Below are 26,992 nucleotides of genomic sequence, written 5' to 3' on the forward strand. Positions count from 1 at the left end.
ACTTTACAGCTGTGAATGTATGAGTGGGTAAGGACCAGAAAAAAAAAAGTCCATTAGCAGAAAACTGAGAGAGCAACTTGGATGCAGGAATAGTGGCATCAATAAAGAGAGAGAGAGAGAACAAAGAATCATTAGAAAAATTTGTTTTGTTGTTAATAATAGAATGACTGGGTGGAATGGAGGCAGAGCTGTGTTGTACACATATATTTTATAAAAAGTGTGCACATTTATGTCTTTTTAAGAACAAGTATAACTTTGTGTGCAGGCATTTGATCACTACAGTGGCTGGTTCTGGAAGCCTATTTTATTAGAACACGAAATAATGCTACTATGCCTAGACACAATGGGGCTCTCGGGAAAAGTAAAGAAATGGTACCAGGAATTCCTAACAAACAGATCATACTGAGTGGCCAGCGATGGGAATTACTCTAACCCATGGAAAAACCCCATGGGGGTTCCCCAAGGCTCCCCACTATCACCCACACTATTCAACGTTTACATCTCATCCTTAAGCCATCTATTACAAAAGTTAAACTTAAACTATTATATATATGCAGATGATATATCTATCTTAATCCCCTTAAACGACATAACAAATTAAATTATAGATCACCTTTCTCACATAATGACTGAAATCGAAAAATGGACAATCGACTTCAAACTGAAACTAAACACAGAAAAGACAAAAGTCTTCTTGGCAAGCCTCAAGGACAAAATTACCAAAACATCATTACAATTAAACGGCCACGAATACCCAGTCTCCAAAACCATAAAAATACTGGAAATCACACTGGACATACACCTAACCATGGCTGACCACACGAACTTAGTGGTGAAAAAATGCTTTTGTACACTGTAGAAACTAAGGACCATTAAAAAATACTTTGACACTACATCCTTTAGTTTACTGGTACAGTCTCTGATCCTATCAATTCTGGACTACTGCAATATCGTTTATCTAGGTATCCCAAAGAAAACAGTACAAAAATTAAGAATAGTGCAAAATACTGCAGTTCGCTTGATGTTCGGATTGAGGAAAATGACCACATTAGCCCTTACTGTTTGCTAATGGAGGCGCGAATACTATTCAAATTTGCCTGTATTTGTTTCAAGCAGGTCTGGGGACTAGCATCTTCTTACCTACTACCACATTTCATATTACACAACCCCACACGACCAACCAGAAACCGTAACATATTTACATACCCAAAGATCACAGGCTGCAAATACAAATCCTTTTTGGACAGGTCCTTCGTGTTCCAAGCAAGCAACCAGCAGTCCTGGATGGGAAATTACATTAATGTAACCAGGCTGACCTACGGCGCATTCCGGAAAGCAATTAAAACCGTACTATTTGACAAATTCATCTCTTAAACAGAAACCTCACCACTTGCTAAGTTATATTTTCCCTCTGTCAATATCTCGGTGTATGTAATATGCTGTCCTTTTATCTACTTCTTCTGTAATAAGTTGTACCCCCACTTCTTGCATTCTGTAATTCACTGATTGTCCAGCCTTCTTCAATGTGAACTGCCTAGAAGTCTTTCAACTGTGGCGGTATAGAAGAGTAAAGTTATTATATTATTATTATTATAAAGACAAATGTTTATTTCACAAAGGCATATAGAAGGCAATTCTTTTAACAGGATGCCAACATGTAGGCACCATATTTGTGTGGGCAGCGAGTCTATTCTATAAGAACACATGTAAGTGTGTTTTAGAATACTACCGTGTTTTCCCCGGAAATAAGACTTACCCTGAAAATAAGCCCTAGCATGATTTTCAGGGTAGATCTTAATATAAGCCCTAACCCCACCCCCCCACCACACACACACACACCCCGCCGACCCATCTCTCCCTCTGACCGCGAGACAGAAAGAAATGTACCTCAGAACAAACCGGCAGCGTCGGTAGCAAGCTAGACAGGCTCCTTCGTTGCCTGGGCCATTCCTTTGCCACATCACTGATGACATCTTCAGCAACGCGGCAGAGGAGCGGCCCAGGCCATGAAGGAGCCTTTCTAGCTTGCTGCCAACGCTGCTGGTTTGTTATAAGGTACATTTCTTTCTGTCTCACAGTTGGAGGGAGAGATTGGTCGGCGGGGGTGTGCGGCAGCAGGAGGGAGGATAAAAAGATGCTACATGGGGGGATGGGAAGAAGTAAGGGATAGAAGCTACAAAGGATGGGAGGGATACAAACTGCAAGGGTTCTGCTGTACAAGGGATACCCGAAAATAAGATCTAGTGCCTTTTTTGGGCCAAAAATTAATATAAGACAGTATCTTATTTTGGGGAAACACGGTAGCATAAACTGACATTGGCGCACCTATAGCTTTTCTCTGTGTCTCTTCTTTCCCTCTCCCCAGCAATGCAGTATCTCCTATCTGTATCTTTCTCTTCCTTCTGTCCTGCCATGCAGCATATCCTCTGTTTCATTTTCTTTCCCCAGCCATACAGCATCTCTTCTCTCTTCACCCAACCATGCAGCATCTCCCTCTTTCCCTATGATTGGCATAAACGGGCATGCCTAAATGTTACATTTATGTGTGTAATTTGCATTATTTACTCTTTAACATTTTCCTCTCACCATTAGCACTATTTCTTCAAACTTTAAACATTACCTTCTTTATATATGCTGATGATATTCATCTTCTATTCCCTCTTGAAAACACTGGTCCTTCCATCATGTCAAGTATTACAAATAAATTAAACCTGATTGCTAATTGGTTCTCCATGCTTAGATTGAAAATAAAGTCCTCTAAAACCACAACTCTATTCTTTTTTGCCACTTAGGGCTCCTTTTACTAAGCTGCGTTAGGGCATTAATGCGCGGAATAGCACGCGCTACAATGCCGCGTGCGTTAGTGGCACTAAAAAAGGTTCAAAGAAGAGCGACTAAGATGATAAAAGGGGATGAAACTCCTCTCGTAAGAGGAAAGACTAAAAAGGTTCAGCTCGGAAAAGAGACGGCTGAGGGGAGATATGATTGAAGTCTGCAAAATCCTGAGTGGAGTAGAACGGGTACAAGTGGATCGATTTTTGGCTCCGTCAAAAATTACAAAGACTAGGGGACACTCAATGAAGTTATAGGGAAATACAGTGATACCTTGGATTACGAGCATAATCCGTTCCAGGAGCATGCTCGTAATCCAAAATGCTCGTTTATCAAAGCGAGTTTCTCCATAGAAAATAATGGAAACTCGCTTTGATACGTTCCCCCCCCCCGATAACTGGCATCGCTCCCCCCCTGCTCGCAAATGCCCCCTCGCTCAAACCGGCCCCCCATCCAAACAACTTAAACTTACCCCCCTCCCCCTGTCTAGCGCAGGCACAGATCGTGTGCCTAGAAGATCTTCCGGCTTCTGCCTGCCTGCCTTGAGCATGCATCTGCGCATGCTCAAGGACTTCTAATTCTCCCTCTCCCCGAGAATCTCGGCGAGAGGGAGAATTAGAAGTTCTTGAGCATGCGCAGATGCATGCTCAAGGCAGGCAGGCTGAAGCCGGAAGATCTTCTAGGCACATGATCTGTGCCTGCGCTAGATGGGGTGGGGGAGGGTTAAGTTTAAGTTGTTCGGACAGGGGGGCTGGTTCGCGCGGGGGGTGCCGGTTGGAGCGAGAGGGCCTTTGCGAGCGGGGGGGGAGTGATGCTGGTTATCGGGGGGGGGGGGGTGCTCGCAAATCGAGTCAACACTCGGTTTGCGAGTCAAAAGTTTGCTGAGTGTTTTGCTCATCTTGCAAAACACTCGCAAACTGGGTTACTCGCAAACCGAGGTTTGACTGTACTTTTAAAACCAATAGGAGGAAATTTTTTTTCACCCAGAGAATAGTTAAGCTCTGGAACACAATGCCAGAAGTTGTGGTAAGAGCAGATAGCGTAGCTGGTTTTAAGAAAGGTTTGGACAGTTACCTGGAGAAAAAGACCATACATAGTCTGTTATTGAGAAGGCAGAGGGGAAGCCACTGCTTGCCCTGGATCGGTATCATGGAATATTGCTACTCCCTGAGTTTTAACCAAGTACTAGGTTCCTGGATTGGCCACCATGAGAATGAGCTACTGAGCTTCATGGACCATTGGTCTGACCCAGTAAGGCTATTCTTAAGTTCTTATTTTAGTGCATAATTACATAATAGGAGTGTGTTGCTGCCATGTGCATACAGAAGTGTACAGTTAACCACATAAATGGCAGCATTCTATAAATTTAAGCATGAGAATAGCGCTTAAATTTAGATGACCCGTTACAGAACGAGGGGGATAGTCATCTATGATGCTTTTGTTTAGAAATGGCTCAAAATGGTGCCCCCTGTATGCTAATGATGTAAATATTGGGTCCAAAATTCATCTGGCTTCAAGTTCTAAATCCCTTTGTAAATAATGTATAAATTAAACATAATCACTCAACTGGGGTTTCTGGGCTGAATTTATTTGGGTAGCAGTGTTAGAGGCTCTGTAAGATATGCCTTTTCGGTAGATTGTTCAGACACAGCTGTCTTCATCAAATGGAAACATTGTGTAGCACGGATTCCATCCAATGCCTTTCCTTCATGCTGATGTTTAGAATTGAATCAACTAACCTTTGTTAGTTAAGGGATCAAGAAACATTTGGAATATTACATCGGAACAAGGGTTCTTCTCAGTTACATAAATCACCATTATTTATAGGAAAGAAAAGGAAATAAAACAGAAGTTGATTAAAATGGAGTGAACTAAAGGATGCATCTTTGTTGGGGAATATACTGGAATATACAGTATCTATCTGTAGAATCAAATGCTAAGGATCAGTCTGCGCCTATTGGGATTTCGGTTTAATTTTTGTTTACATATTTATATTTTTAGTTCGTGATTCTGTATGCCATACTTGGTGAGGGTCTATCTATGTTTTGCATTTGTGAATGAGGCTAGTTATTCTTAAAGCATTGTGGCCCAAATTCTGTAACCAGTGCCTAATGTTAGGCACCTATTATGGAGGCGCCTATCTAAATTGAACGACAAGCTCAATTAAGCTTTTTAATCAGCAATAATTGAAACGTAGGCGCCTATCAAGAAAGAGTGATTCTGTAACAAGGCGCCTCTAAAAATTTAGGCGGCCTTCAAAAAAATAGGCGCTATGCATGTTTGACATGGGTATGGCTTCATGTTAGGTGCCTTGTTACAGAATCATTGCTCTTAAGCGTGCTTAAGCGCTCGCATGGGCGCCTAACTTTAAGCTGTGCCTAGAGCTGGCCTATTTATTGGGCGCCTCCAAAATAGAACATAAGAATAGCCTTACTGGGTCAGACCAACGGTCCATCAAGCCCAGTAGCCCGTTCTCACGGTGGCCAATCCAAGTCAGCGCGATTCACTAAACAGCACCCAATTTTATAATTAAACATAACGAACAGACACAACAGGGAGGCCAGGGGGAGGAACCACATAATATAATAGAAAAGAAAAAGGGGAAAAAACATCAGGGAGGTTCCATTTTACTTGATACCCTCAGCGCTGTACATTGAAGAGGGAATTAGTATGCATCTGCAAAAATGGAATGTTTTCAGGTCTGCCTTGAACTTATCAATGGAAGTTAGTGGTCGTAACTAGAGAATGACACGGGGACAGATTTTTCCCTGTCCTCGCAGGAACTCAATTTCCCCGTCCCGTCCCCGGAAGTTTTGTCGCTGTCGCTTTCCCTGCTCCTGCCCCATTCCTGTAAGCCCTGCCTCAACTGCCCAAGCCTTGAACACTTATGATTTTAAAGTGTTTGAGGCTTGTGCAGATGAGAGCAAAGCTTGCAGGAATGGGGCAGGGGCAGGGAAAGAACTCAGCGGGATAGAACAGGAAATGAGTTTCCGTGGGGACGGGGAAAAATTTGTCCCCATGCCATTCTCTAATCAGAACGATAGTAGTAATAAATTCCAACAGCTTTGGGCCATTGACTGCAAAGATAGCGTTCGATCTGTATTAATCCTTTTCCAAAACTGTGGTAGAGAATCCTGATGTGGCAAATGTGACACAGTCTTTAGGAATCAGTGGCATAGTAAGGGGGGGACCAGGAGGCAGACTGCCCTGGGCGCCCTCTTGATGGGGGCACCGGCATCTCTCCGTCCCTCCATGCCATGCTCACACCCTCCCTTCACCGCCCTCCCTTCACCCCCTCCCTTCACCCCCTCCCTTCACCCCCTCCCTTCACACCCTCCCTTCACACCCTCCCTTCACACCCTCCCTTCACCGCCCTCCCTTCACACCCTCCCTTCACCCCCTCCCTTCACACCCTCCCTTCACACCCTCCCTTCACACCCTCCCTTCACACCCTCCCTTCACACCCTCCCTTCACCGCCCTCCCTTCACACCCTCCCTTCACCAGGGCGAACAACTATTCTAGCCTTCTGCTCGCCCCGGCCTGGTTCCTTCTGAAATCACTTCCGGATCAGGGGGCCAGAAAGTGACATCAGAGAGCTTGAGGCCAGAGAAGCTGCTCGTGCTGGCGAAGATTTTAAGAGGTACAGGGGTGGGAAGGGATGGCACACAGGGAGCAGGGGTGGCAGAGAGGAGGGTACGGGAAGCCCCTCCAACCCTCGCTATGTCACTGATAGGAATTGAATGACCTGAGTCACATTTGTTGCACGGGATTCGGTATTTGCAGCATTGTAAATGTTCTTATGTCCACTAATATGTTTGCAGTATTACTTTTTCCTAGAGAGGACCTTGTTGTGTGACTCCTGGAAGTTAATATGGGTATGATCCCTGTGTGACTTTTAACATTTTGTATTACAGTACTCCCCCCATATTCGCGGGGGTTCCGTTCCAGGAACCCCCCACGAATACGCTTTTTCGCCTGGGGAGGCAGAAGAAGGCAGCTGGAGCGCCGGTGAGTGAAGGAAATCACTCGCGATATGCTCCAACCGCCTCTTCCTGCACTAAAATCAGGCTTCACCAATCATGAGCTGCTTTGACATGCAGCTCCTGATTGGTGAAGCCCGACTTTAGCACAGGGAGTCCCGATCGGAGAATACCGCCAATGACCGGGACCGTGAACCGCGAATGAACGGGGGAACACTGTACTTCACAGAATGCCAGTACTAGATTATGGATTTAGCTCATTCCATTCTCAATTATAGCTCAATGTGAATTATATTCAAGTACATTAGGCATTTTGTCTGAGGTAATGGGGGCTGAACTGACTCGCCCAAGATCTTAAAGAGTGGCAGTTGGATTTGAACCCTGGCTTCCCTGGCTCTCAGCCCACTGCTCTAAACATTAGGCACTCTGACAACCTACTAAAAACATCGATTGGGAAATCATTTTATTATTTCCAGTAACTCACAGGATTTCTATGGCAGTGCTGTTAAACATTACTGTTCACATGGCCAATGGGAATCTGGAAGCCAAGTGTTAAAGTGCCTGCACATATTTCCAGAATTCTGCAAATGTTATATGTTGTATTATTTTAATGCATTAATATGATTTTTATTGGCAATGGAGTGGGTTCAATGTATATAATACTATCAGTAACAGACCCTTATTAGACAGGAGAGGCAGCTGTGTTCAAAAGTGCCACTTCCCATCCCATCCCACCCCACCCCACTTTAGCCTTCCCAATCATCTGAGTCCAACCTTTTGGCTTCCCTGGGCCGCATTGGCTGAAAAAATATTTCTGGGGCCGCACAAACGCTGCAGCAAGACAGTAAACACCCTGGGGCAGCAGAGGAAAACACTGTATTACCCTCGACCGGGGCCGTACAAAATACTTCACGGGGCGGTTGGACACCCTTGGTCTATGCTTTTAAATATGAGGTCACTTTTAAAACAGGATTGGTATCTAAATTTGGGAGTTCAGCACCTAAATTTGAAACTGTGAAAAGGGTTGAGCACCTAAATTTAGAAGCCTATCTTTCTATAGGATCCTAAATTTAGATCCCTACAAAGTTGGCATGATCAGAAGTAGGGTCAGGTTGAAGAAGAAAAGCTGGTAGCACTGATTTTCAGCGCCAGAGCCTTGCCGCCAAATTTATACACTGCTGGAATAGCCTTAATTCTAGTTGTCCAGATTTTCCCTCCTCATGGATTTTCAAATACATTTGAACTGGAGGAGGCTGACAGACCCAGGCTGACAGACCCCCAACAACGTGGACTTGAGACCAACAGCTTCCCTGTAGCATGCCCCTTCTTTGCCACTGCTTTACTTAGTGGTCCCTTCCAAATTCACCCTACCTCTAGGTAGACTGTCATAGTCCCAGAACTGAGTCTCTCTGGCTTAGAAGGCCCTGGGACAGTCTTTCTGGCTTGGAGGTCCCTTAACATAGTAACATAGTAGATGACGGCAGATAAAGGCCCTGCCATGGGGACCTCAGTGCAGAGTCTCAGTGACTTAGAGACCTCAGAACAGAGACTCTGGTAAAGGTGTTCTGGTGTGGGAGTCTGAATCCAAGGATCTCTGGCTTCTTTCCAATGAAAAAGTCTCTCTTTCTTGAAGATCCTGGATTAGTCTCTCTCTGACTCAAGCATCCTGGACTTGGGACTTTAACAAACAGCCTCTGAATTTTTATTTTTACAATTTTGCATACTTCTTTGCTTTAGTTCCAATTTTAGTGTGCATTTTAGCTATGATATGCCATGCATCTACAGTAATACTCTCATTATGTTATTACATTGGTAGTAGATTAATATTATTATTATTATTTTATATCTTTATTTTTTATTACGTTTTAACAAAAAAAATAAACATTCTGGATCAGGGTTCTTCCCTGAGAAAGTTAGCATTCAAGCCTTTGAGTGATCCTTCTCTGTCACACAATTCAGATTTTGTTGGCAACTTGCAAGCAATGGAGTTGGTTTAAAATCAGATCTAATCTGTTCCTCAAATTCTAGAAAAGAATATGGAGGAAGAACACATTGAAAACCCTTGCAGTGTCTCAAATTTTTACCAGCACTGAGCACAATTATACATTATTTCCATTGGTGAATCAGACAGATTTCTTTAATCCTTATTGAATTTTTGCTTTTACAAACTTTTCAATTTCTTACAAATGAGAAAAAGGAGAGACAAAGTAATTTAAGCACTATTCAAATTCACAAATGCACATAGCTTTAGTTTTTATCAGTAGGACCCCAAGCTGCATAATTACACCTATACTTTTAAACCAGACAAAACAAACTGATTTGCAAACACAAGATATAGGGTTGCTAAGTTGCTAGGCGTGTGCACATGCTGTTACATGTTTCTAAAAGCTGGAATATAAAGTAGAGTTGTTAACAGAGTGCAAGATACATATGCACTTAGTATTTTTTTTAAGTGCATATGTATCTTGCACTCTGTTAACAACTCTACTTTATATTCCAGCTTTTAGAAACATATAACAGCATGTGCACACGCCTAGCAACTTCCCTGTAGCATGCCCCTTCTTTGCCACTTATATATACTGCCTCAGGTACTAATGCACTACCTTATAAATAGCATGTAGCGAATTTAAGCACGTAACTACCAATTTTGGTGCCTCTGATGCTCTTAAATGGCACAAAAGGGTGGGCACCAAAATATAGAATTGCCTTGGTTTCAATTTCAAATTCCTACTTAAGAACATAAGACTAGCCATACTGGGTCAGGCCAGTGGTAACATCTAGTCTAGCATCCTGTCTCTGACAGTGGTCAGGCCAGGTCACAAGTACTGCCAGAATCCCAACTAATAGCAACAGCAAAGAGTTAAATTCTTGCATAGAAAAATACAAACCAGTTTTTGCATGCTTATTTTGCTTATATTTCCTGTTTATTTCAAGTTTATTATATACCGTTGATATATCGCTTTAGTACCAAAGCGGTTTACAATATAAAATACAGTAAAACTTTGATTTGCGAGCATAATTCATTCCAGAAGCATGCTTGTAATCCAAAGCACTCGTATATCAAAGCGAATTTCCCCATGGGAAATAATGGAAGCTCAGACGATTCGTTCCACAACCCAAAAACTTTAATACAAAATACTATAATACTTGTATTGCAAGAGCTCGCTCGTTTAGAACAGTCACTACACTCCCGCAGCGTCAGAGAGAGAAGAACCATCGGCTCAGTTGTGATGATGTGACGTGTGTATACTGTATGTACGTGTATTGCAAGACCTCGCTTGACTATTGTAATGCCCTTTATAAGGGTATAACTAAAAAAGAAATACGAAGACTTCAGATAATACAAAATACCACTGTAAAAATCATATTCAATGCAAAGAAATCTGACCATGTCACCCTCTTGTTGCAAGAAGTCCACTGGTCTTACTTACAAAATTCTTCTGTTAACATTTAAGAATAGACAAAACAATCAACCGGAATTTATAAATAATCTTCTTACCCCTTATATTCCTTCTAGGTCCCTAAGATCAACAGCTAATAACCTCTTCTCTATACCGTCACTGGAGTTTATATACACAGTGAGATCTACCATCTTCTCTGTCACTGCCCCCTCTCATTGGAATAATATTCCAAATTATTTACGCGAAGAATCAAATCTTAATAACTTTAAGACGAAGCTAAAGACATTTCTCTTCCGTGATGCCTTTGAGGCCTAACTGTCCTTTTAAGGGCATTCGAGCGAAAATACTATTGAGCTTACAGCAGCCCTCCCTCTTGTTTTTTCCTTAATTGTTTTCTTTTACTTTGCCTTATATAGTTCTTGCCTTTTACCTTATGTTCTTGTTTGTCTGTGTTTTTAATAGTTTTTAAAAGTTTTTATAGTTAGAGTTTGGTGACGTAGTGTCACTTCAAACTTTTATTTTATTTAATGTTTGTCCTTTGTTTTTACAAATTTGTACACTGCCTAGAAGACTGATTGGATGGTATAAGAAATTTTAAATAAACTTGAAACTTGAAACTTGTCACTATACTCCCACAGCATCAGTGAGAGAAGAACCATCGGCTCAGTTGTGATGATGTGGTGTGTATACTGTATGTACTTGCATTGCAAGACATTGCTTGTATATCAAGTTAAAATTTAATAAAATGTTTTGCTTGTCTTGCAAAACACTTGCAAACCAAGTTACTTGCAATCCAAGGTTTTACTGTAATTTTAAATTTAAAAAAAGAGTTAAAAACAAGGGAAAGAACATATCTATGCAAATTTGAATTGTCGAAACATGGCACAAGAGGAAAAAAAGGGGAGGGCTTACAGTTTATAAAATAAAAAAAATTGAAATTGAGGGTAGCGGGAAGAATGAAATGGATTTTGCAGTGGTTGAACAATATGTAATCCAGAGATGTTATTCTGGAGTCTGTTTACTATGGGGCCAGTGTTCAAAAGATTCGTCTGACTAACTTCAGGACTTATCTAGACAAATCTTACACTTTGAATCCCCTGCCCAACAGACCAGTTGAGGAGTAACCAGTCAATATGAAATCAACGTGTAAACTCCATATATGACATTACTGACCCTTACAGCTTGTTTTAAAAAAACCGCGCTAGCGGCTTCTGAGCGGCAACAACCCCAAAGCCCTTTAAATCTCTATGGGCTTCGGGGCCGTTATTGCGCAGCAGCCACTAGCGTGACTTTGTAAAACAGGCCCTTAGTTAATCAGCAAGTACTAATTTGGCACTAGCCAATTAAAGTTACCAACTTAAGGCCCTCTTTTACTAAGCCACGGTAGAGGTTTCTACCGTGGCCCGAGGTGCTAAATACTCCGACACTCATAGGAATACCCCAAGTCACAGTAGAAACCTCTACTGCGGCGTAGTAAAAGAGGGGAGGGGAGGTAAATTGGTTCACAAAAATATCTCTGGACTAAAATTAACTGGATAAATCATCCACTTTTCAAATGGGTATATTCAGTGGCAGAGACTTAACTGGATCAGTTTTAAAATATCTGCTTAAATTAAGGAAATAACTTATCTGCTTAACTTTAGCCCAAGTATTTTTGCAAACCAACATAGCCGAGTTATGCTTCTAGAATGATAGTGCAAAAGCGTCTTTTATAGGCACAGTGATTTGATGCTTTGAGGTACTGTTTGATGTAGAATCTCTAAAATAGACAAAAAAAAACTGAGCGCTGCTTAGTCTCTACATATAGGTGCTCTGTTGTAATATTGTATTTTCTTTCTAGCACCATTTTCAAATGTATCCATGGTAAAAAAAACACATCCCTGTAGTGTCCTTTAAACTTAAGGTGTCAAGAGTTTAAATGTCCATCCCATTGTGTAGAAGAACCTGTTGGCCTCAGATGATATACTGTGCACTGGACAGGCTGGATAGGTCAGATAAAATAGTCGCTGAAGAAAAGGCCCCAAAGTTTTGCTGGCTTTAAAAAGGGGTGGGAGTTTTTTCTTGCTTTCAGCAGCTCTCACAACAAATCCTTGGTGGTCTATGAGACCATGTTGAACAATGCAGCTCAATTGAATAAAACATGCAGTTGCTGCAATCCAGTAATGGGAGCTTTGAATAGTTCTGATTGATTTGGCTAGAGTCAAGGGAAGGGTAAATCCTGCTGCTTCTGTATTTGTTCACTGAGAAACCAATTTGGTGAACAGCCCAACAAGAGACGGACCAGTGGATGAGCATATGGAGAGCAAAGTGATTGTCCTCTACGCTGAGTGCAGATGTGAAGTGAAGTCAAAGTACAAAACTCCATATGCGGTGTTACTGACCCTCAGTTAGTCCATGAATGACGATGAGCTCTAGGTCAGGCCGTTTGAGAGCTGAAAACTACAGAATTTGTAATGAAACCAGATAGAAATGAATTTATTCACAGGAAATGTTTCATGGGAACAATAAGCACCTACCAACTGTAAAGCAGGAGCAGACAGCTGTCATGGTGATTGTCATTATTGCCTTATCATATTGCACCACATTGACGTCTTCATTTACAAGAATTTACAAGAATTATGGGACAAATAAGGGCATTTTTTTTGCTCAGTACGAGAGGGTGCTGAAAAATTCTCAGCCCAATTAACCAACTTCCTAAATGCTGAGCATTATTATGCCAGTGTAGCTGAAACGAGCGTTATTTAGTTAAGTGCCAATTTGCAGAAATGAAATTCTGTGTTTTGACATTGTTTCAGATCATTGATTGAACCATATCCTCTTCATTCTCTTATTGGTTGGGCTGAGAACTTTTCGGCACCTTCATGTAATGTCCCTCTAACTGGCAACCTCCTTTAAACAGTTGCAAGAGAGGAGAAGGAATGGGTTCTGCATAAGAGACACCCAACCAATGGGAACCCAGAGTCAGTGCTAATAGATAGAACATTCAGGGTTGGTGTTCTCAATAGCTTGCATTTAGTTGAGGTCAACTTGGTAGCTTTTAAAAGTGCATGCCATTTACAGTTAGTGCTTTGTTACTGCTGAGAAGGTATATTTCCAAAGACAAGTCATCATGTAGGTCTTTGAATCTATGCCCTATTGATCATTAATCAAGCAACACAAGCAGGCTTTTTTCAGCTATTTGGCAAATAGCTAATAAACCTCTAAATGAGGGCTGCTTATGCATAGGGGTCACAAAGACAGTTGTCTGGCCAGTTAAAAAAAAAAAAAGCATAGCAAAGGATGACTTAGGTTAATGACCAAAAAGAGAATGACACAGTGACAGAATTCATCAACGTTCCTATCCCTTTGGGTAACTTTGGGAAACCATCTCCATGTCATTCTTTAAGGAGAGAGGGAAGAATCTGAGTATGAATGGGCACAGCCACGGACCCTCAAGCCTGAGGTTGAGATAGACACTAAAGAACAACACAGGATGGTTTCCTGTGGGGACGGGAATGGTGATGAATTCTGTCACTATGTCATTCTCTACAACTAATCTCTACCTGTAATTGATCTTTATTTGGAATGATTTTTAAAAATGAAAACAAGGTATTGAATTCTTTAAAATCTTGTTTCCACTGGAAACATACCATACCATATAATTTCTGATATTTTGCAAATTTCTGCAAAAAAATAATTGCGGTTTACAATAAGATATCTAAGATTTACAGTACAGTTACAGTGAATTCATTAAGCACAATTAGATGTCGATCATGTTATTGCAAGGAGAAGAGGTATGTCTTTAATACCTTTCTGAAGTGATTGTAAGAGGAGATCTTACATAGGCATAATGGTGGGTTATTCCAGATCTCGGGAGCCTTGAAATTCAAAGGTGAACTTGAATAATTTTTTCCAATGAACTTTTGGGGGAGTCTGGAAGTTCAGCTTTAAGCATTGCATAGTTCTGGAGTTATAGAATGAATATGTAACCATAATGTTAGAGATGAGTCCCTGATAGTTTTCTCCATATGTAGCCTTGTTGACCATGCAGGCAATCTTAAACTGGGTTATTCTTTTCATTGGCAACCAGTGCAGTTCTCTCAGTAGTGGGCTTGCCCTTTCAAAGTGGTGCATGTGAAATAGTAATCTAGTTTCTGTATTCTGGAATAGTTGCCATCTCCTATATTCCTTCTCTGTGATACCAGAATACAAGGAGTTGCAGTAAGGGAGTAAAACAGCCAAAACTATTATCCTAAAACCAGCCTGGTTTAAAACTAGTCTGACTGCTCTTAATTATCTTAATCTGAAGAAGAATTTCTTTACTAATGAATCAATCTCAGTCTCAAAGGTTAGGTAAGAGTCCAAAATGACACCAGAACTTTTGATGTGCTCTCTCATTCTTAAGTTTTTCTCCTGTTATCATTGTTAAGTCTGTATGTGGCAGTGCGTTATAGTTGCCAAACCAAAGGATCTTGGTCTTCAGTATATTAAGTTTGAGAAAGTTATTTTGTGTCCACATACTCAAGTTTTCGATAATCATCTTTAACTACTCTAATATATCCTCAAGAGCTTCTTTGGCTAGACAGAGAAGGAAGATATCATCTGCATAGGAAAAAGTGTGCACTTGGGGAATCGTCTTAAGCATCATTATCATCATAGTGAGCCAGACTAAAAGTCCATCAAGCCCTGAAAATTGGAGGGTGGGCAATGTTACGCCAATTTTTTAAAAAGGGTTCCAAGGGAGATCCGGGAAATTAGACTAGTGAGCATGACTTCGGTGCCAGGCAAAATGGTGGAAACAATTATAAAAAATAAAATTGTGGAACTTGTAGACAAACATGATTTAATGAGACAGAGTCATTTCCCACAGTTATCTACATGGGTTCAGCCGAGGGAGATCTTGCTTCACCAATTTGCTTGACTTCTTTGAAGGTGTGTTAGTAATGATGATTTTTATTTGAACAGGGAAGATGCATGAACTTCACAAGAGTAAAGTCAGATGGAACTTCATCGGCTCCTATCTACTCTACAAAGCAGCAAACCAAGGAAGACATCTGCCTCAGCAGCCCACCAAAACGTCAGGCTCCTTCCCTGTCAATGCATCCGCCTGTCAGTCAACCACGTCCGGGTCCTCCACCTTCACGAACACCTCCAGGACCGCCTCCTTCTCGTCCACCACCAGAGCCCAGAGTTTGAGCTTCTGAGGCACTAAATATAGAAAGAGAATTTGCTTTGTCAAGCTCAGCATATTTATTGATTCATGGGGGAATTTTTTTTTTTATTATTTTTAAGAGTAAAACAAGAAAGGTCAGATTTGTTGCTGGTCAGCAAAATTTATCACGTTCTGTGGTAGCAAAGATTATCGTCTCTGTGGTGTAGGCTGGTGCTATGTTATGTTTGGCATGCCGCTCAGTCAAAGCAAAAAGAAACGTCCTGCCATGCTTTCTACGTGTTTCCCAGTGCAAAATGGATCATTTTCAAATATCTTTGGGGCCTCAAAATCAAAACTTTCATAGTGGGTTCTTAGAATGTAAAATGTAACGCATTTCTTTTTTCTTATGGGTACATGTTCAGGACTAATGTAATTCTGTTACCATGTGATAAGACGGAAAGAGAAATCTGTATTTTTGTTTGCAATAATTTGTCATTGTGACATGGTAAGGCTAAGCAAGTTGTAGGGTTGTCTTGGGGAATGGCAAATGTTTATTAAATCACATAGCATAGGGCTTGGCAATTGAACTTTAAAATACCTCATTGAAAGAAAAGAACCAAGAAACCATGAGTGACAGATGATTGGAGAATGAAATCTAGCTCTTTCATGATAGAAGTACTCCCCTCCCTCATAAAAGTAAAGCTGAGTTATTTTAATAAGTGCTAGAGTGTGTCATCTTTCTCCATCTCTTTGTCCTTTTTCTTTCTAAGGCTGGAGATAATCAGAGATAGCAGAGAAAATTTGTTTTCCTAAGTGTTAGCAATGCATTAAATTTTAGGACTCGTAGGGCAATTTTGTTTTCCCTAGGACAGGGCGTTCTCAACTCAGTCCTCAGGACACATCTAACAAGTCAGGTTTTCAGAATACCCACAATGAATATGCATGAGATACAGTAAATTTGAATGCAAATCCATCTCATGCATATTTATAGTGGAATCCTGACTGCTTAGGTGTGTCCTGAGAACTGGGTTGAAAATCCCTGCCCTAGGATAATTCTCGTGTTTCTTAGAAGAATAGAACTTGATGGCAAATAGTGGCCATACTGCCCATTCATACCCCTCAGTCAACTTTAAAATGCCTTCTTCCTCTTCAGAAATCTTCTGCAGCTGTCTAAAGCTTTCTTAAATTTTGATATTGTCGCCACCGCCTCCACTGGGAGGCTATTCTTTATGCCCAGTTTGTCTAATGCCATATTTGCTTGGATTATTTTTAAGACTAACCCCTTTTACCATTATTTAATGCATGTCCTTTCATTCTTGAACCTCTTTACTCCTCTGTATTTATTGAAGTTATTTCAATGTCTTTTATCATATTTCCCTGAAAAATTCTCAGCCCAACCAGGAATGGCGTGGATATGGTTCAATCAATGATCTGAAACAATGTCAAAAACATAGAAAATCATTTCTGCAAATTGACACGTAACAAAATAAGATAACATTCTTTTCAGCTACAGTGGCAAAATAACAATCAGAATTTAGGAAGTTGGTTGGTTGGGCTGAGAACTTTTCAGCATTCCCCTCGTACATGTTTATAGCTTTAAATTTATCCCTATATGTTTCATGATGAAGACCATTGACCATATTAATACATGCAGCCTGGAATGATTCCATCCTTTTGAAATACAGTACAACCTTTTCATAAGAACATAAGAATAGCCTTTTTGGGTCAGACCAATGGTCCATCAAGCCCGGTAGCCCATTCTCATGGTAGCCAATCTAGGTCACTAGTACCTGGCCAAAATCAAAAGAGTAGCAACATTCCATGCTACTGATCCAGGGTAAGCAGTGTCTTCCCCCATGTTTTAAAAACAAACTATGGACTTTTCCTCCAGGAATTTGTCCAAACTTTTCTTAAAACCAGCTATGCTATCCGCTTTAACACAGCCTCTGGCAACGAGTTCCATCCAGGGCTTAACTGTTCTCTGAATGAAAAAATATTTCCTCCTATTGGTTTTAAAAGTATTTCCCTGCAATTTTAGTGTCCCCCTAGTCTTTGTACATAGCATTCCAACAGATCTCAGTACTTCAAATTTAGGTCTTAGCAGAGACTTACATAGAGGCAATATCAGCATCTTTTCCCTGCTGGCTACTCCTCTCCCCATACACCCAACCATTCATCTGTTTTTGAGGGTTTTTTTGCTGTTTTCTTATCTACCAATGTGGATCCCTTAAGATCATTAACACAATCACCTCCAGTTTCTGCTTTTTATTACTGAGCATAGAAGCTTAATCCCTTGGTTTATTTGTAACCCTTATTTATCAGCCTGCCTTTTTAGTTTTAAATATTATTGGCTAAGATGTGGATCATTTTTCACCAGATTCCTCTACATATCTTCCACACCTTTCCAAGGTATCTACCCATTTCGTATTTTGGTATTATCTGCAAAAAATCTGTGGCCTTTCACAATAGCCTATTCCAAAATATTGATTACAAAACAGTTGAGCAAAAACTAAAGAACTGATCCCTGTAGTCCATCTTTGTTGACTCTGCCCTCTTTCTTGATGCATCTTCCTCCTCTCCCTTTCTGCTACTTTTATTGTTTTGCATTCAGTTTGCAACTGACTCAGTCACGACAGTGTCCGTACCTTTAAGACATTAAGACATAGAATCATACTTTCTGCTTCTTTCTTACTGCCCACTGTTTTTAAAGATGCATGTGGGAAATGAATGCTTAGATTGAGAATAGACTAAGTGTATCGTGTTCTCTGATTGGCATGTCACAACCCAGAGGGTCAATCAGAATAGATGGAGATTAAGCCTCAGTAGTATTGTATGGGTTGGGTATGACAGAGTTCCAAATTAGAATTAAATACCGAAATGTGTGATTATTGAGCATGCCAGGAGATTGAGAAGTATGCTCAGATCCAGCAGATCTGTACTAGCATGTTTAGCATAGGGGTTGTTTGAGCAAGTGGCTGTGGGTAAATAGAGTGACTGAGGTGGAGAAAGAAGGCTTTTTTCCCCACAAGACGTCTTATGTATCTGGTGTATATATTAACAAATATATATAATTACACCATGTAATATGATTTTTGTTCCTGGGTGGTAAGTCTAATTTCCTAACCGCTCATGCCTAAAAAGTATAGAAAATGTCTGTTATTTCTGTAAAACTTTGCTTTTTTGACCAGTATAGTCATATTCTGCAGTTTACCTATTTAAAATGTTAAAATGCCAAATTTTCATTCTTATAAGTCAACAATTAACGTGTATTTATATTGAATTTATACAAAGATGACCACAGAAGATTTAGAAGTGAGTAGTTTTTTCAAGATTTGTAAATATATTGTAAGTCACTTTCAAAATCAGCCCCCAGTTTTAGTCTCCCATCATCTTCTCATGATATTGTTCTTGGTAGCAATATTTGAAGTCCAGTATATCCTGATGAGAGCGTTTACCTCAAGATACACATCAAGGACATGGAATTTGAGAGACATCCTCCAGCCATTCACCAGATTCTCAACTAACTCCACATAGTTGTTCACCTTGTGATTGCCCAGTAAGCCCTGAACCACTGCAACAAAGCTGTTCCAAGCAGCTTTCTCCTTTTTAGTTAGCATCTTGGGAAATTCCTTGAACTCCAAGATCTTCTTTATCTGTGGTCCAATGAAGACACCAACTTTGACCTTTATCGCAGGCAGATTAGGGAAAATGTCTTGCAGGCTTCCAACTCCAGATCTAGAGATATGGCAAGTTGTTTCATTAGGCCAAATTTGATGTGCACCTTTCAGGGATCCACCAGTGGTTCCCATTTGATGTTCTTTCTCCCCACAGAGAACTTATTCTATGGTGGCCAGTCCCACCTTTGGTAGTATGCCTTTGTGTCACTGTTGTCCCAAAGGCAGAAATAGTAGGGATATTTCATAAAACCACCTTGGAGAACCATTAGGAATGCTACCATTTTGAAGTTTCTGATGACCTCCTAGCCATAGTCATCATATTTCAAGGTGCCTAGAAAGGTCTTGATGTTGTAATCCTCTTTAACATACACTGAGTGAGCCAGTGGAAGAGACGGGTACTTGTTCCGTAAAGGAGCTGCATAGCTTTGATGCTTCATAACTGTCAGGTTAAGCAGAGCACATCTTGATGGGTGAAGAAGGTAGAAAAAGCTTGGTGATACTTCCTCTGCATACTTTCATCTAACAAGTTCCACTGCTTGAGACTAGATGTCAAAAGCTCAGCATTGGACTTGGTAAGTCCAAGATCTCTGATCAAATCGTTGAGATCTTTGTGATTTGGGTAACATGGGTTTCTCTCGTCAGATGCACCACCGGTATTGTCAACTGGATCTAAAATGTCTCCCTCACTCTCTGACTTACTGCTGTCTTCTGAAGACAGCTGCTCTCTCTCTAGGGGAGTGGGTATGGGGAGCTCAGGGCAATGTGGCATCGGGGCAATAAATGAAGGAATGTCCAGATATGTGAGTGTGAATGCACGCTTGCCAGTTCGACATTTGAAAGGGTCCACCATGCAGAAGTAGCAGTTGCTTGAGTGATCAATGGGTTCCTGCCAAATTCTTGGGATAGCAAACTTCACGGCTCTCTTTTCCCCTTTGTACCATCCTGTAGAAGAACAAAATGAAATTGTGGTAATAAAACCAATTATATTTATTTCACCTATGACTAATGTGTACAAGATTCTTGAAACATATTTCATATATGATATATTTTCAATTAACATTGAAAATTTTAAAATCTAAGTATTTCTACAAATTAAACATTCTAAGTAATTTTATAGCAGAAAATTCTACCATCCTAGTGAAAAACATAATTGTCTTACCTTGCAGAGTTTTTGGGCAGTGCTCACATGTGAAGTAAGGTGCCCAAGGTTTGTCTTGATCCCCAACAGGTATGCTGAAATATGCCTTGTAGGCATCGAACATCTTAGCAGATGCTTCTATGGAGTATTTTTTCCCTTTTTGTTTTGATAAATTGGCCACATACAAAGCAAAATGCATCTGCCGGATGTTTGTGCCTTAGTAAAAGGTTCCCTAAGTTTACTCAGCTTGAAATCTGAAAAAGGGTAAATTTCAAAATACCAATGTCATGGTCAAAAAAGTAGAGTTCGAGAGGAATGATGGTCATTTTCTATACTTTTATCGCATAGGCAATTAAGAAAGAACACTTATTACCCAGGAACAAAAAAATAAATAAAATTTTGCTACATATTGTTATTCCTGTCATTTCTGGATCACTGTTTTGTTCTGATCCTATCCATACAACATAATCTTTCTGATATACAGTACATGCATCTGCTCTGAGACCCTTATATGTGACACCAGACATAAAAAGACAAATAGCTTTAAAACAGAAGGTAGGAAGGGTGAAATATACTTGAGGAAGAACACAAATCAAGTCACTTCTATAATGGCTTAAATGCAAATAAATTTTGTGTATGCTTTCCTTTCATAGAGATTAAATCAGTAATTGACTCTTAATAAGAGTTCACCTAGTATAAAGGGATAAGAAAATGTGAGATTATTTTTTATTTGTAGGAATGAGATCTAGTGCCATTATCAGTTAAGTTGAAAGGAAGCCAGACTGTCTTTTAATTTCCTGCTAACTACCTCTCTTGTCAGAAGGAAGGCAAAATATATTGTATCTGTGGTCTGTTTTGCAGCAAAGAAAAAATATCCCATTCTAGCCAAAAGCAAGGTTGACATCTTGTCCCTAGAATTTAAGTACATCATTATCCTCCCCCTCCCCCCTTCCTTTTACTAAGCCACGGTAGAGGTTTCTACTGCAGCCTAGAATACTAAATGCTTCCATGCTGCTCCAATGCTCATAGAATTCCTATGAGCATTGGAGCATTTAGTTCTCCAGGCCGCGATAGAAACCTCTACCTCAGCTTAGTAAAAAGGGGGGAATGTTTGTCAAACCGAACAATGGCATCTTGGATTCTTTTCAGTGTATACATTCTACAATCTGATGACAACCCCTGTTCACAAATCTGCAGTGGGCAATGGTAAGTTCTTCTTGTTGTTAAGTGCCATCGACTTGTGCTCAAGTCTTAGCGACTTGATGAATTGCAGATCTAAAAAGAAATCGGTTTTGTGCTAGTCCAGAAAGGTCATCCAGCGTCATCCCCATGATTGTTTTCAACATGTCCAGCCATCTGATTGCAGGTCGGCCTCTTCGCCTGGCTCCTTTGATCTTCCCAAACATGATGTCCTTCTCCAGGGCTCTCTCTCTTCTAATGGTGTGACAGTCGTAACTTCATCATTTGGACTTTGAGTGACATAGCCGGTTTGATCACTTCCAGAACCGATTTGTTAGTTCTTCTGGTAGTCCACAGTAACTACCACAGTAACTGGTGGTCCGATTTCTTTTTAGATCTGCATTAGACATCATCTGCCATTCTGATGCCCAGTTTCAAAAGGTCCTCTTGCAATTTTTCACAATCCTCTTGCAAGTTAACAAGTTTGAACAACTTTTTGTCATCAGCTAATTTAACACTGTTTCTCTGGGCACCAAACATACGAGCCTGCAGAACCCTGGTGTAAATCATGGCTCCCTAGGTGGTGCTGACCTATTATTCTCTAACATTGCATGCAACATTTTGGGATGCCCATGACCTGCCCATGCCCTTCACATGGCCATGTCCACTTTTGGTTTGTGTGCTATGGGATTTAGAATAGAATACAGATACATGCATCAATCCTAATTGGTTCCAATTAACATAGAAACATAGAAGATGACGGCAGAAAAGGGCCATAGCCCAAGTCTGCCCACTCTATTGACCCACCCCCCTTGATTTTACCTCTTTAGAGAACTCACGTGTGTAACCCATTTCTTTTTAAAATCCAGCACACTGCTGGCCTCAATCACCTGAAGTGGAAGTTCATTTCAATGATCAACCACCCTTTCGATGAAGAAATACTTCCTGGTGTCGCCATGAAATTTCCCACCCTTGATTTTCAGCGGATGCCCTCTTGTGGCCGAGGGCCCTTTAAGAAAGAATATATCATCTTCCACCTCGATACGGCCCGTGATATATTTAAACGTCTCTATCATGTCACCTCTCTCTCTACGTTTCTCAAGCGAGTATAGCTGCAATTTATTCAGCCTTTCCTCTTACGGGAGATCTTTGAGTCCCGAGACCATCCTTGTGGCCATTTGTTGTACCGACTCAACTCTCAGCACATCTTTTTGATAATGTGGTCTCCAGAATTGAACACAATATTCCAGATAAGGTCTCACCATGTATCTGTACAACGGCATTATGACTTCGGGCTTCCGGCTGACAAAACTTCTACGGATACAACCCATCATTTGTCTTGCTTTCGATGAAGCCTTCTCTACTTGATTGGCAGTTTTCATGTCTTCGCTAATGATCACCCTCAAATCATGTTCTGCCTTAGTCCTGGCTAAGATTTCACCATTTAGTGTGTAAGTTTTGCACGGATTTCTGCTGCCAAGGTGCATGACTTTACATTTTTTAGCATTGAAGCTTAGCTGCCAAGTCGAGGACCACTGTTCCAATAGAAGTAGGTCCTGCGTCATACTGTCGGGCAAAGTGCTCTTACTTACTATGTTGCATAGTTTGGTGTCATCGGCGAATAATATGATTTTACCTTGAAGCCCCTGAGTCAGATCTCCTACGAATATGTTGAAAAGGATCGGGCCCAAGACCAAACCCTGCGGCACTCCACTGGTCACCTCCAACGTTTTGGAAGGGGTACCGTTTACCACCACTCTCTGAAGTCTACCGCTTTGTCAATCATTGACCCATGCAGTCAATGTTTCTCCCAGACCCATAGATTTCATCTTGCTCAATAACCTGCGGTGTGGGACGCTATCAAAAGCTTTACTGAAGTCTAAATACACGACGTCGAGGGACTCCCCCACATCCAGCTTCTTTGTTACCCAGTCAAAGAAGCTAATTAGATTGGATTGGCAGGACTTTCTTTTGGTAAATCCATGTTGATGGGGATCCCGTAGAGCCTCCTCATCCAGGATCGTATCTAATTTATGCTAATTAGTGTTTCCATGAGTTTACTCACAATGGAGGTGATACTCACCGGCCTGTAATTCGCAGTCTCTGTCCTGCAGCCCTTTTTGTGGAGTGGGATGACATTAGCTGTTTTCCACTCCAAGGGGACTCTTCCTGTATTCAGGGAAAGATTGAAGAGCACGGATAATGGCTCTGCCAGGACATCACGCAACTCTCTAAGCCCCATGGCTTTATTCACTTTGAGTCTTGATAGTTCGCAGTAGACGCTGATGGGTGTAAACTCGAAATTCCAAAACGGGTCTTCCGAGCTTTGCCGTGCTTACCGCTGTGGACCGGACCCTGGTGCCTCGCAGGTAAAGACTGAGCAGAAGTATTCATTTAGTAGTTCGGCTTTATCGGAATCCGATTCTGCATAATTCCCGTCTGAATTCCTGAGGTGTATCATCCCATCTGTGTTTCTTTTTCTATCACTGATGTACCTAAAGAAGGATTTATCCCCCTTTTTGATGTCCTTTGCTAGAATCTCTTCTATACGAAGCTTGGCCTCTCTGACTGCCGTTTTGACAGCTTTAGACCTGGCTAAATAGTCTTCTTTTGCCTCTCCTTTTCCTGACTGCTTGTAGGAAATAAATGCTTTTTTCTTCTTTTTAATGAGGTCCGAGATTTCTGTAGTGAACCACTGGGGTCTATTGTTTCTCCGTCGTTTGCTTACTGTTTTTATATAGCATTTTGCTTCGTGTAGGGTAGATTTCAGGGTTGACCACATAGCCTCAACATTATTGGTTTCAGCTTGGTCATGCAGTGCCCGACGGACGAAATCTCCCATGTGTTTGAAGTCAGTTCCTCGAAAGTTGAATAATTGGTTGTCAGCATCCAATTATTGATGGTTATCAGCTCATTTGCCAATTAAATTGTGTGCACATCAAAGGATCATGCCCAAATTTGGGCACCCAAATCTGTACTATATATAGAATCTAGAGGTGACCATTACCTCCCTACAAGATATCCAAGGAGAGTTTATTGGTTCCTTGTTTATTCCAGAGGGGTTAATATTTTGCCATTAAAGGGGTGAGTTGTGATCTTTATGTGGCCTAACAATTCCCCCCCCCCACCCCCCTTTTTACTAAACCACAGTAGAGGTTTCAACCGCGGCTTGGAACTTTAGAGCATCGGAACATTTAGCACTCCGGGTCATGGTAGAAACCTCTACCACGGCTTAGTAAAAGGGGAGGGGGCTAATGATTATTTTTGAAAATACTCATCTTAAATTATCTGTTTATTTGGGTTCTTTGGAAACATTTGAACTATCATTATGTGCTTGAAACAGTTGTGTAGATTGAGAAAAAGGGATTAAGAGTAAGAGACAAAAAGGAAAGACAAGAACAGAGAAGAAAAGGGGACAGAAAGAGACAAAGAACTAGAACTGGCATTTTATTTCAGGAAATAAGAATAACATTCTAAATGCATTCGTTGTGGAGGAGGTTGCTAAGTTTTCACTTGACAATATTTTCATCCATTTATATTCATTTCAAACATGTGCCTTAGCTTTTATAGAAGAGACCTGCTCTTGTAAATAGAAAGAGTTTAACATTGAATAACAGAAAAAATTCTGCTTTTACTGCTGGACAGTTAGAATAATTTATTTAAAGAGGGTTCATGCTATATACTGGTGGCTCAGGACCTCTGCATGCAAACATTAGGAAGCACTGCTAGCAAGATAATGTGTGCTCTGATGTCATGTGACCAAGTGGGGGTGGGAGGCAATTTGACATTTATAGCAGTATTCTTGGCTAGGTGCTTCTTAGTAAAGGCAGTGCCTAGGTATGCAGATATTATATATAATCTCAGAATCTCCATCACTATCAGACTTACATAGGTACTGTAGAGATAGTATTTAGAAGGAAGGTACTAGCAGGTAGTGTGGGAAGAAAAGGATTGATTTAATGTTGAACATCTTATTCCTGCTTTATAAGAGGTGTGCATTACTGTAGGGATTTGATATTTGGTTTTAAAGGCAAAACAATCTTTTACATATAGTATTGTCTGTAATATGAGGAACATCTTTGTGCTTTCCACATTATTATTGTATACTTTACTCTTCCTTTTTCTAAGACTTTTCCAGCAATACTTAGTATGCAATACATTAACTTTACTGTATTCTTATATCAATTTTGCAAAAGGCAATAAATGTGTTGATGAAACCCTGCTTCACTCTGAGAAAGCTTGTAACTGTGTTTTTCTAATCGCATGCCTGGCTCCCATTGCTTTAACTTGGAACACTAAAACAACTCTGCACTTCTATATGTGTCACTGAGTGTTTCTGATTGAACTTTGCATAAAGATTTAAAAGTCCATGCAACAAGCCTATGAGAGAGTAAGGGGTTCTCTCTCACTAGTGTTACCCTTACACCGGGCAAGAGGGGGTAAACTACAGGGTCCAGGATGCACTGAACTCTGTAGCTCAGAGCTCAACCCTCATCCAACAGGGAGTGCTAAACTATCAGAACAGGCTACCCTGCTGCATCATGCCCGGTCTGGGATCATTCAGGGAGTTCCCAGAGTGAGAGAAGGTTTCCATAGCTAGAGGCTGATACAAGCCTTGAGAAACAGACTATCCAGGAGAAGTCCCTGAGGAAGAAGTCCCCAAGAGGGAGAAGTCATGAGCTGATACAGAGCTCTGTAAACAGACTAATACTTATGAGTGACCAGTGAAACAGTGACTGAGGTAAGCCCAATTTGTTGTTCCAATATATTCATGCGTATGGAGAAAGGCTGTTTATTTTGAATGAAGAAACTGCTTCCCCTGAGCCTATAAGTGAACAGGCTCAACAGAGTAAAGAAGTAAAAGTTTTCCTTATACTTTTCACATGTATTGGTGCTGTTTGTGTGAAGGTGAACAAGGAGGTTCCTGGAAAGTCCAGGCAGGATCTCCCACAAAGCTGCATTGTTTCCCTTGAATAGGTGCTGTGAAGGCATAATGATTGAAAGGCTCTAAGCGATAATTTTGTAAAGCTTTTTCCATGTGTAAAGCTGTTTTGCATTCAGAAAGGGACTTTTTTAAGTTACATGATATGGAAGTGCCTATGTTAGTACAGTCTCAGGAAATTCTGTAATATGGATGCCTAAATATAGGTAAGAACATTAGAATAGTCATACTGGGTCAGACCAATGGTCCATCTAGCCCAGTGTCCTCCCTCCACCACTGGCCAATCCAGTCACAAGTTCACAGTTCAGTAAAATACTGCAAATAAAAATATCTAAACAGTTTCTAAACTCGATTACTGTAATGCCATCTATTTATGCCTAACAAAAAAAAGTCTTCGCAGACTCCAGCTTATCCAGAATACTGTAGCCAAGCTGATTTTTGCTAAACGCAAATTCGACCACGTCTCCCCACTACTTACCAATCTTCACTGACTCCCAGTACTTTCCAGAATTCATTTCAAATGCTCCTGCCTGGCTTTCAAGATCATTCATGGCATCCTTCCGCCCCTAATCCCTCTATCCTTCCTTGCCCTGACGCCTGCTACCACCAGATTAGCCCACAGACATAAACTATCCTTCCCCTCTCTACACGGCATCCTCCAAGCAAGTAAACTGGGAAGATCCCTCCTCTCCAAAATCACGGGCCTTTGGA

General features: G+C 40.9%; 1 protein-coding gene across 1 annotated transcript in view; it reads left to right on the forward strand.

Annotated features, from left to right (window-relative positions):
• The window catches only part of ANTXRL (ANTXR like), a 125,780-nt gene extending 108,628 nt beyond the window's left edge, over positions 1 to 17,152 (forward strand). Inside the window, exon 18 of the mRNA XM_033943828.1 lies at positions 15,159 to 17,152. Coding sequence (XP_033799719.1) covers positions 15,159 to 15,389 — 231 coding nt within the window. The 3' untranslated portion in view covers positions 15,390 to 17,152. The remainder of the gene's footprint in view (positions 1 to 15,158) is intronic.
• The last annotated feature ends 9,840 nt before the right edge of the window (positions 17,153 to 26,992 follow it).

This window comes from Geotrypetes seraphini, chromosome 4 (genome assembly GCF_902459505.1).
Source record: "Geotrypetes seraphini chromosome 4, aGeoSer1.1, whole genome shotgun sequence".
Taxonomy (NCBI): Eukaryota; Metazoa; Chordata; class Amphibia; order Gymnophiona; family Dermophiidae; genus Geotrypetes; species Geotrypetes seraphini.